Source organism: Trichoderma virens, assembly GCF_000170995.1.
Source record: "Trichoderma virens Gv29-8 chromosome Unknown TRIVIscaffold_1, whole genome shotgun sequence".
Classification (NCBI taxonomy): domain Eukaryota; kingdom Fungi; phylum Ascomycota; class Sordariomycetes; order Hypocreales; family Hypocreaceae; genus Trichoderma; species Trichoderma virens.
In genome coordinates this window covers 2055248-2066523 of record NW_014013748.1, presented here as the reverse complement: position 1 = coordinate 2066523, position 11276 = coordinate 2055248, and the positions used below count along the sequence as shown (strand labels likewise).

Here is an 11276-nt window from a genome sequence, read left to right as displayed (position 1 = left end):
GGAGCAGAAGACGGCTAAATGTACCAGTACTGCGTGCCTGTGCCAGGGGACTAAGCCTTGCCAGGTACTCGGTTCCATTCTAGGGCTTCTGGGCACCAGCTGATATGTGCGTCTTGCCTAGGCATCTCGTGCTTCACAAAGGGAAACCACCCACATGACTTGCCTTGATTCTTCTCTGAGGCATTAAAAGATGTGTAAGTACCTACCTAACAAAACCAAATACGATAGAGCAAGGCACGTACGTAAAAATCGCAGATTGCAAAAGAGAACTGTAAGTGATAAGCCTTGCTCTGTAGATTACGCCATCTTCCCTCAACCCGAAGGTACAAGTACTTTCCGACTTCCGCCGTTGCGAGCACGAGAACTCGTACAAGTACTACGTACATGCATCTCAGGCAGCTGACATCAGATCCTGCAGCTTAGTACTAAGGCAGGTATTTCATCCAACAACCGTCCGAAAGCGGCCCCCACGTCAGGCCTGATGATGCTATTCCCTTTCATCCAGATACCCCGACTTCTGGCTGTTCATCTACTCCATAACGGTCCGTATACACTCCGTAATTCTCCAAGATTACTGCGGTAGCATGAGTGTTTCGTTTGGCACTAGCACCCACCAAATCTGGGGTCGGGGCCAGTCGGAGATGATTCGGCCAAGCCGGCGCCAGCAAGTACCAGCTACCACCAACTCTGGAGTTCAACGAGCCGCCCAAAGCAGTTTTTGTATCGTAATTTAGTCGAGCTACCTAGATGGCCTCAAGCCAATGCACTGTGCAAACCCCCAAGTGTCTCCACGGAGTTAAAGTAGGTAGGTACCGGTACCTCAGCAAGAAAAAGGCTGGTCGTTCCAGAAGGCCAGATTTGCTTTCCGGCCGCCACCCGGGCCGGTCACCTCACCCGGCTGCGAACTGTCAAGTGCCATCTACTATAGTTTATACGCCATCTTCCGTTCCTAGTCTAGGTACTGTCTACTCCATGCGCAGTTGTGCGTAATTACTGCTGCTGCTGCTATCAATAGATAAAATCCGTCGATATCGAGTGCTACAGAGTGAGTAATCTAGCATGCAGTCTAACAAAAGCCAGCAAGCAAATCCTGTTCCGTAGACCCGGGCCATTCCGGAGGCCCGGAGCTGCGTGCATAAACGGTGAATTCGGCGGTCAGCAACACGATATATTCAAGTATGGAGTAGTACTGTAGCCTCTGCGCTACAGACGCAGCCTCCAATAGCAATTCAGCAAGCGTCCGTCTGTTCATAGTTTTGTTTCGGTTGGTAGAAAAGGAAAAAAAAGGGTCCATAGTGTAATGCCCAAATAAATAACAGGGCGGTATTAATCCATACAGCTTTCTTCAATGTGGTATTATCAAGGCCAGAATCTTTCCCCTGCTTTGGCGCAGCACATAGCCTCCCTGGTGCGCCATGCCGACCCTTCCTTTTTGCTTTATCCATTAATATCCCATCTCCCCTCCAGCGCCTGAGTGGTATATATAAGTCCATCCATTACCGCCAGTTCCAGAGTAAGCCACCAACGCCAGACAGTAAAACAACATAGCTCAAGAAGAGAGAAGAAAAACAAAAAGAAAAGAAAATTCTCGTCAAGAATGTGATGTGGGTGTCATTGGCTTCGTAAGATCGCCTGCAATCCCCGAAAAAGAGAACAAGACAAAAAAATGAAATCGCAGTCAGCAATGTCGGGGGTCAAAAAGTATTAAGGAATTACATCTCATAGTGCAGCGGTGTCATGTAGCCACCCTCATAGACCGTCGATATAAGGCTATGAGGAGTGACATAAAAACGGGTATCACAGTAGACAGATGCTCGGAATGCCTCTTTCTCACCCTTCTATGGGGATGAGAAGGCTCCCGTATTGCAGCTCAGTGGCACTTGGAAGGCGGGCTGATTGCAGGCGACGAACAGGTGTCGAATGGTGTGGAAGCGTGAATCCAGCATCGAGGGCGTGCTGGACTTGAACGGACGCCTCCTTGAATCTCTTCTCTCGATATTTCTCAAAGACGGCTCCGTGATGCTTGGCGGGGTTTTCACAGCACTCAATCATCATTGTCACCAACGATTTGAGTTGGCTCCATGTATAGCCCGAGTAATGAACGTGGCGCTTGGTCTGTGGAATTCCTGTCAGTGAATCATTGTCGGGAATTTACAAAGCTGGGATAAAGAAACTCACCCATTCGCCCTTGTTCAGAATGAGCCTAGAGAGGCAATGCGCGCCGGCAGCGAGAAAGCTCGGAGGCGAGGCCACAAACCGCTCATCCATGATAGTAAGCTCCAAGAAATATTTAGCCAAAGTGCGGGTATCGAGATCATAGTCATCGGCCTTGCTGACACGTCGCAAGAAGCTCATGGGGCCTGGCCATCCCAGCTCAAAACCGAGCATGCTAAGCATAAAGCGCTCAGCCTTTAGGATATCCTCCGTTGTGTAGCCGCCGTCCACCATGTAGACAATCTCGTCCAATGAGGGGCAGTTGATTTCCTCGTACTTGGACGCAACCAGGATGGCTGTAGCCCCCACCAGCTGCAGCTTTCCGATAGAAACAATCTTGCACGATAGGAACCTATCGATGTAGTTGACGGTAAGGAAGAGCGTCTCTGGTAAAAGGTTGAAGCGATGGTGCACCTGCACCAACCAGTCCATAAGGACAGTCCGCATAGACCACTGGATCTCTGTTTGCATTTCCATATAATGGGGGTTGGGGAGCATCTTAATCTGCAAGAGGGGTTTAGCAATCAAGGAGGGAGAAGCTTGGAATGGCTGACTTGGTCTACTCACCTCCATTTCTCTCAAATACTCGAAAATCTCTTCGCCGTACTCGGCAACCATGCTGACATCCCACATCTCCTCGTCAATCTCTTCTGGGGTTATGGTCTGTTCGACTTCGATTCTGGCTTCGTCTAGCTCACGCTGCACGCGGCTGGTTACTCGTGGGGCGAGAATGGTCGTGGCGTTTCCTAACGTCATATCGCGAGATCGAGTCGAATGAGCCGTCGTGTAACCCTGATCTTGATCGTCATATTCCTCTTCCTCTTCGTCCCAGTATTCCTCAACTTCGGAGAGTGCGAGAGTATGGCCCTCCTTGTAGTTTTCAATATTGATGGCGGGTTCCTCGGATATATTTGGGAGCTTGGGCGGCAACACTTCAACATGGCTGTCATCGTGATTCACGTCTGCACGGGAGGCCTTCTCAGGCGGTAAATTGAGCGAGTCTAGGTAAGAATCGTCGCTTCCCAGGAATTCCTCAATCAAGGCAGGCATTAATAGAGGTTCGATATCGACCTCAGCGATGCCTGGGCCATTGGGAGCGCGTTCGACCTTCTCAGCCTTCTCGCCCTTCTCGGCCTTGCTCTGGGTTCTTCGCAGAGTTGGTTGTTGCTGTTTGAGCTGCGGCTGGCTCTTATGATGACGAGGTTGCTTCGAATGCGTCTCGGGGACAGCCTGAATGGACGAGGCCTTCTTTTGTGTGAGGCCATTCTTGGTGGTGTTGCTGTGCAGTTGGGGGATATCAATGTCGAGTTTATAGGCGGACTGTTTTGCGGGAATGCTTGCGGGCTTCTTCTGCAGAGGCTCCGCACGAGCTTCGGTCGTCGTGGCCTTGGATTTGTTGCCTGCCAGAGCTGCGGGTCGCTGTGCAGGTCGCGAGAGGGAATCTTTGCTAGTCTTTACCGCGTTTTCCTTATTCAGAAAGGATGCGGACGCGTGATTCGTGGACAAGATGGCGGCCTTTTTGACACCCTTGGGCTCCTCACCACGCCCTCCCAGGCCCTTAGACACGTTTGTCACATCACCAAAGGCAGCACGTTTAGCAAGTCCCTTGAATCCAGCTGCAGGGACCGCCAGAGCGCTGCCGACCGCTCCTGCTGATTTATGCCGCTGATGAAGAAGTTGCTGCATGTTCTCGCCGCCGCGCGGTCTAAAAGGCTAGATGGCGAAGATGAAAGGTCAGTCTCACTACAGGTTGAGCCAGGGCTGCAAGATATACGAGAGGTGGGAAGGAAAGGGGCGGTGATTTGAACAACCACAAGAGAGTGCAAAACGTAGAACCAAGAGCTATTTGTTTGTCTTTGTCCCAACATACCCGTGCGTCCATGATGAAAGAGGCCGTCTGCGCCTTGCTTTGGAGCCCTTAAGGATAATGTACACTGATCTGGTAGAATGCGCGAATAAAGTTATGCGAATCAAGGCGAAAAGGCGGCGTAGCCTTCCCACTGATTGACCCGCGTCGGGATATCATACAATAAAGTTGTCCGTGGCGTGGTGTCCAGGATCGTCCGAGATTCCAGCGTCGCACTTCGGAGACAACGGAGTCCCAAGGATTATCAGAACAAATTAGACGGTGACGCAGAATCACGTCAAATTGAAGACCCAGAGCACAGCCTTGGCTTGTCGACCATACACGGTGAAAAAAAGAAGCGGGAAAGGGGCGAGCTTGATGAGTATTTCGTACAAATGGAGACAAAAAAAAAAGACGATAGTGGATTTGGGGAAGAAGGAAAACGCCCCAGCTGGAAAAGATGTTGCTCTCGACTCTGGCCCTGGTCTGTCAAATTCCCCTCAGCTGCAGAGAAGGTGCAAGGTGGAAATTGGCGATAGCGACAAGGACAGGGAATATGCGCCAGTACGGGACTTGCTTGGTACGAGTGCTCGTCCACCGGCAGCAATAACAAAAACGAGGCGCCGCCTGCAAGACGTTCGTCGTCAGTGGTTGCAGGTTGGGGAAGTGCCTGGAATTCCGGGGGATTTAATTAATTGGCCGGTGGTGAGGCAGAAGTGCCAGGCCCGGCGTTGTATTTTCCAATGTTTATTTGTTTATCCCCAAGCGCTGCAGACGCTTTAGCGCAGGAAGCCATAGCTGGAGCTTTGGAGAGCTACCGCGGTGTTGGGGGTCGGCATGTGCGCACGGGCCATCATGCGAACATGTCGCGTCATTTGCCTGTCGTCCCGGAGATGACGATATTCCGGGGGGGCTGTCCGTAGCACAGAAGGACGTACCACCGGCCCGCTAGTCCGTTTGCGGAGCCCGGACGATCTCGTCGCGTCTCACTTGAGATGACGAAAATCCTCAGAGTTTCACTTTTGCGCAGATACAGCAGCACCTGCGGGCGGCGATGGCATCTAAGTCGTGTCAGCGGCTGCTGGATCTTGCAGCGATGCGGGCCTCGATTTTTCCTCACCGGATTCGCGCCGCAGCAGTGAGATTGCGACCGGCGCATTCAGGCGCCCCAGACGCGTTAGGGCTCCCATGCGAAATTGCACCAGTATAACACGTGCTCACGTGACTCGACGCTGCCACTTAAAGTGCCCTTTGCCCTTTGACTCCCCACTCTGAACGGATTGAAACATGAACATGCCTCAGGCAAGGGAGACGGTTCGAGGACGAGGAACGAGAAGGGCGCTCGCGTTTTCTCTCGACGCGCGATTGAGACATGTCTTGAAGCAATGCGGTCGGCGCTTCGATCTGGTTTTCGCGACGCCCCGTGCTGTAAGCTCGGCAGTTAAAGTGTAAGCTACTGAGCTACTAATAGGCGATAGTCCTTCCGGCCAGGCCGCTCCCTTATTTATCGTCGCAAACCCCATGCGAGCAATCTGCGCTTGGAAATCGAGGATATCAAAGCCGGGCGCCATGGATTGCGATAAGAGGCGGCGGCAACGGTGGCCTTTTGACGCAGCAATCGCCCTGGAAAGGCCGTGGAACCGATGGAACTCGGCGTCACGACGATGCTTGAATGCCTTTGATCCCCCTCATCCAGCCTCTCTGAGCAAGGTTACACTAGCCGACCCAACTTTGCGTCGCAATCCCGCCTCAGCCACGATTTCTCAGTTCCGGATTCCTGGGCATTGAGCTAATCTACTGCGACCACTGTACGAGCTCGCGTGTTGCTACTTGGTGCCGAGTCGCTTGTTGTTGAGTTGCTGAACCTGGCGCAAGCCTCCCTTGATGGACCGTCTGGCTGCCCATTGGCTTCAGCCGAACGTCGTGTCTCCCATCATGAACTTGTCGCAATCACTGACGAGCCTCGCCCAGATCAAGACCTTGACGAGTCCATGTTGACAAGTTGACGTGTGCTTCTAACTACTACCATTGCGCAAATTTGAAGCCCCCGTTGCAGTTCAAATGAGCGATTTGGGGCATGTCCCGCGCGAGTTTTGACGATATGATATCATATCTTACCCAATTTAATATCGCCACCGTGAGGAAGAATTTGTTACCCCGTGCTGCGTACTTTCTACAAAATCAGTCATTTGGATGTCCACTACGCATAACATGACGTCTTTTCTCTTGAAATCTTGTCACTTGGTCATCTCTATCAACATGAACGAGCAGGACTTGTGCAAGGAACCAGCACTTCAATGGCCAGCCCTGGGCAGCCAGCGAGCGCAGGTGCGATGTGCGTGCCGATCCGGCCGCAACATGGTTTGTTTCTTTTGTTTCACATTATGCTAGTGTCAGCCGCCGCCACAATGCTGAGTTCAATGATGGCATTCTTGTAGATATCGAGACGACTGGCACACTGTTGACAAGCAGCAAAACTTGTGCTGCTACGGAGTACATCCAGCCTCGATGGCGCATACTGCGGCAGCACGGGAGGCACGCCTGGTACGACGCCGCATGTGTGCTCCGTACCGGTACCCGTATCAGTGTGTGCGTGCACGTAGAATCAGGAGATTTGATGAAGGAGGGGGCTCGTAAAAGCAGGCTGCGAAGAGTGAGTGAGTGCATGGCAGCGACGAGGTCCGCAATTCGTTGGGAAGCAGAACCAGCCGTCCCAGCATCACTCGCATGGCCAGAATAATAACAGCGCACACTCGAGCCCACACACCGGAGCTGTTGTATCGCAGGGCGAGCTTTCATTGGGAGGCTGCGCTGCATGCATTATCCGTCCTGGGGCACAAATGCAGGCGATCATAAACTTTGGCCACTGCCGCAAGGCACACACACAGGAGGAGAATGGGGCCCAGCCAAAGCGCTCCTGTCCCGTCGATTGCTGGGTGATGCTTTGGGAGCCACCGTTCTGGCGCTGATTCGGCACGCATCTTGTCCACCCAATGGTGTATCCACAAGCCTCTCAGCGCATGCATCCAAGCTTGCGCGGGGGGGAACAAAGCGGTGACGGGACGGCTGTTCATTCTTGTACTGTGCGGCATTGATGCGACGCTCGCCCTAGACTTAACCGAGTTGTTGTCAATTCTAAATACTGTACGAGTATGTCAATATGTATTGGAGCCTTGGGACAGTCGCTGTCGACGTCGACCTTTGTGAGAGGCATCTCGCAGGATGGGTTCAGCCCCAGCCCGCCCCTCAAGGCAGGCATGCGATTGCCGCAGCTACTACTGCAACGAGGGGGGCCCTATCAGCACCAAGAACGAGAATGAACAAGGACTATGGAGGGAGGCTTGTCATGGTTAGATGGGCGCACGTCGGCTGCAGACGACGACCAGCACGGACGCCTGCGTGCTGCCCGACCTCGATGCCAACCCAACGAGTATACGAGTAGCCTTGGGAGAGGGACGCCTCGCAAGCCAGAGAAGCATACAATATCGCCTCCGACTGGACGCTGAAACCCGGGGACCCATAGGGAGGACATGGTCTGCGGCTTAGCGGGAAGCAGAGCTTGTGCCACAGCAGATGATTGGATTGCCCGTACCTGTCTTTGTCCAGCCTTTTCCTGTTAATTTTTCGCATTTTTCTTTTCGATTCTTTTCTTTTTCCTTAGTGAATCCCCCAAAAATGGTCTTGAAACAGTAAAGGCCGAAGAGGGGAAGATGGGCGGGGGAAACCGTGAGGAGGGAGGAGAAACAAGCTGGGAAAAAAAAGGGGACAAAGTCAATTCGTAGCCTGGTATTAGCCAAGCCACGCATAACGCTGGTCGCGATTTGCGCCTCTCTCAGCGCAGCGGTTGCTCCAACCAGAGGCTGACGATTGACGGGCCATGAAGCAAACATTGGACTGGTGCTTGGGTTTTCCCCTCCTCTCCCCATTCGAGAGAGTTTGGGCCGATCTTGCGACGACAGGAGAGGGGCTGTCAGGCACACCCTCTCTGCTCTGTTCAGCATCAACTCGGGTCGACAAGGTCGAGGCCAGGAAGCACCGCGAGGCCCCAGGGACGGCACAATTGAGCGTACATGTACTCTTTGCCCGTATGGAGCTCCAGAAGCAGGCAGACAGGCAAGGAAGCATCTGCTGAGTGATCGATTGAGTGATCGATTGCCTCGAGCGTTGCAGAGTTGAAGCTGTTCTGGATCGTCCTGTGAGGATCGAAGCGGTGCCGAGCCCCGGCAGCGCACTAACCACCTAGCACAGATTCAATGCAGGCAGTCATGCTTGTACATACTCGTACATACACTGTATGAATCGATAGCCATTGATGCTCGAGTCAACTGGCCTCAACTTGGACCCTTTGCCCAGCCCTTGCCGCTACCGCCTCAGTCTGGCATCCCCACCTCTCCTGCTTAGCCCACACTCTTGCTGTTCAGGATCCCTGCAGGAGGAGAAACGGGCGCCTCTGGGCCGGCATCTGATGCGGCGCCATTGGCCATCAGCAGCGCTCGGGAATTAATATTGGAAGAAGCACAAGCACAGAGGGCCACGGAGCAGCTGGAGTGGTAAATTTAGCACCCAGCCGCTGGAATCGACCTTGTATGCTTGGAGACTAGCAGACTCGCTGACCCATGCCGCGGTGACGGTCCAGCTCGTTCTCCCTCTCCTTTAGCTCCAGTGCTGCCTCGCCCGAGTCCAAGGCTTCGAACAAGCGCTCGTCAATAAATCCTGGGTATGCCAGCCAGGCCATAGGCCATGGGGGTCGTCGGAATGTGCATCGCGGAGCCTGGCTGGGGTCCTGGCCCTTTGCTGTACAAGCAGGACAAGTCTGGATGTTTGTCTGCCAGCGAGTGGTGCGGAGAGGGTGGCGGATCAATCAATCGCAATCAATCAATCAATCAGCGCCAGGCCGCATGGACGCACGTACGCACACGCACGCACACGCACGCCCAGCGTCCTGCAGCTTTCGACTCTGGGATGCGCTCCCATGCCATCATGTCACATATCGGCCATTGCCAGGCAGTGATACGACACGGGTGCGTTTGGTACCGTTTTGGTACATGTTCGTACATACCAAGGGACGGCGGTACTTGTTCTGGGCAGAAGAGAGCATCTCAGAGAATCGCAAAGCATAGACAAGGAGAGACAGAGACGGAGATATAGAGACAAGAGACGGAGCAGAGACAGACAACCTGAAGCACGCCGTCGACTCTCTGGGACCGCAGGATTCTTTCGCTGCGACTACTGTGCCTCTGGCCGTGCTAAAGCAACAGACTACATGTAGCTCGACACACACTGCATGTCAGTTGCCGGCTCACATCTTGGGATCGCAGGCCATGAGGGGCTGGTGGCGTCGCCTTCGCTGTCCGTGTGGGCCCGTCTGGCTGAGTTTGACAACGAACAACTCCATAATAATAGATGATGCTACTACGCGAAAATGGCCGACGGGGTCACCAGACTAGGGACTGATGAGTTGGTGACGGGTCAAACGGGCCAAACGAGCGGTCTCTGCACCCTATGCCCGTTCCGGCTGCGTTGCCATCGCCTCAGCGCCGTTCCCCTTTGAATCCGACCCTCTCACGGCATGGCAGAGCCAGTGTCTAACCATGTCCGTGTGCGAATACATGGCGAGCACAGTAGCCTGCGCCCACACGTATGCGTACTGTGCAGCAGCAGAAGACGACGAGACGAGAAAAGAAGGGGAAAAATATGACCATCGACATGTACGCTGCCCTAACCATCTGCTGTGGTGCCTGACGAAGGATGAGGGTTTGGAGATGCCGTCGTCTTATAGGTCCGTTGCAGTCGGCTGGCGTTTTGTGGCCGCAGATGGGCATTGATTGATGGAGCTTTTGTCTCCTCTCGAGACGCTCCGGCTTGGCTTTTCTGAGCAGTACGAGATAATGGAACATGGATTGGATCAATCCAACTTTACATGTCGAGTACATCGCCTACCTTGGTAGTAAATCTGACCCCATTGCCGCTGCTGTGGCCAATGCCAATGCCAATGCCGGAGCGGCTTAGGTACTCAAGTATCTAAATGTAAGCAGTGTTGAGTTCACCTACGACGAGGGCCTCATTACACTATCAGCTAGTAATACTTTATTTCTTTAGCCCTTGCTACTGTATGTATAGTCAAAATGCTTTAGTATCGAGCCCTCGTAAAGGTGCGCGACGCGAGGGACAAAGATCGAGTCGCATGGTGGAAGCGGGCTCGCCACTATTCGTCGGCCCAGTTTGTTTGCGCCGAAGACCACGGCATGGGATGGCCACTGCAGCCTGAACAGCAGCCTTTTCCCCCTTGCTTAGAGAAGCGCCATTTAGTAGCAGTTAGACCAATGCTAAATAATCAAATCAAAGTATATGCTTGGGAGAGAAAAGGCTCCAAATTGCGGCGGGCGCAAAGAGAAGAAGACAAGAGACCACTTTTGAATGCGCCTGGGGCAATGGCGCTTGGGGCGTCGACGCACTCATCCGGTGCTACAGCCCGCCGAACCTTTTGCTTCAGGGCTCCCACAGCGCTATCCAGGCCTCGCCGCCAGCACCTTCTTCAGCGACCAAAGGCCACTAAGCCAGCACGCTACAGGCGCTACAAGGCGCTTCCAGGAGACTGCGACAGCAACGGCGTGTTAGTGAGCCCAGCCGGCAGCGACAAAATCGTTCGACCTCGCCTAGCAGCTCCTCTTTTCCCCATGCACACATTCTACCAACTTGGCCTCCAGCAACAGCTTTTGCAAATCACTCCTGATACATCTGGTGAGTTCCATCGACTCTATCGTCGTGCGCGATCATGCCTTTGCCCTGAATTTGGCCTCCCAATACGCCCCATCCCTTGGATACGCACCTTATCCCACCCCCCCGTCCTGGCTTTGCCGGCGCCTTCGTTCACAGCAGCTTTTTTCCCCCAATCCGCTCCGACTGAGGGCTTCGCGATCCTCATCAACTCTTGTTTGCAGCCTTGTTCCAAGTCCATCGTGGGCGTCCATGGCTAACCTCGCTGAATCGTCTGCCAGATCTCGCCCAGAGCGCCGCCGCTCTCTCCAGTCCTCGTCGCCGCCGAATCCGCCGCCGCGCCAGCCAGGAGCTGACCCAAGAAGCAGGCGCTTACCGCATAGCCTGGATGGTGATGAGCTTTTGACATTGCCTCATCATTCATCGTCAGCTAGAGGCGGAAGAGCCCATCTCGAGTCCTGGCTACCGGCCGGTGATGAAATTGCCCGTCCTCCTACCG

At 53.7% G+C, this 11276-nt stretch overlaps 3 protein-coding genes across 3 annotated transcripts; 2 read left to right on the top strand and 1 right to left on the bottom strand.

Annotated features, from left to right (window-relative positions):
- Positions 1–1830: 1830 nt before the first annotated feature.
- On the bottom strand, positions 1831–3927 carry TRIVIDRAFT_34612 (uncharacterized protein; the record flags this gene model as incomplete). The annotated part of the gene is made up of 4 exons (XM_014106114.1): positions 1831–2115; positions 2179–2718; positions 2782–3493; positions 3536–3927. Coding segments are annotated over 4 exons (1929 nt in total), but the record flags the coding sequence as incomplete, so codon positions are not given.
- A 1420-nt stretch (positions 3928–5347) lies between these two features.
- On the top strand, positions 5348–5848 carry TRIVIDRAFT_63143 (uncharacterized protein; the record flags this gene model as incomplete). Its single annotated transcript, XM_014106113.1, has 2 exons — positions 5348–5508; positions 5539–5848. The coding sequence occupies 2 exons, from the start codon at positions 5348–5350 to the stop codon at positions 5846–5848; spliced, it is 471 nt and encodes a 156-aa protein (XP_013961588.1).
- Positions 5849–9651: 3803 nt separating this feature from the next.
- Positions 9652–11183, top strand: TRIVIDRAFT_197233 (uncharacterized protein; the record flags this gene model as incomplete). The annotated part of the gene is made up of 4 exons (XM_014106112.1): positions 9652–9839; positions 10181–10212; positions 10406–10801; positions 11059–11183. The coding sequence occupies 4 exons, from the start codon at positions 9652–9654 to the stop codon at positions 11181–11183; spliced, it is 741 nt and encodes a 246-aa protein (XP_013961587.1).
- Positions 11184–11276: the final 93 nt, after the last annotated feature.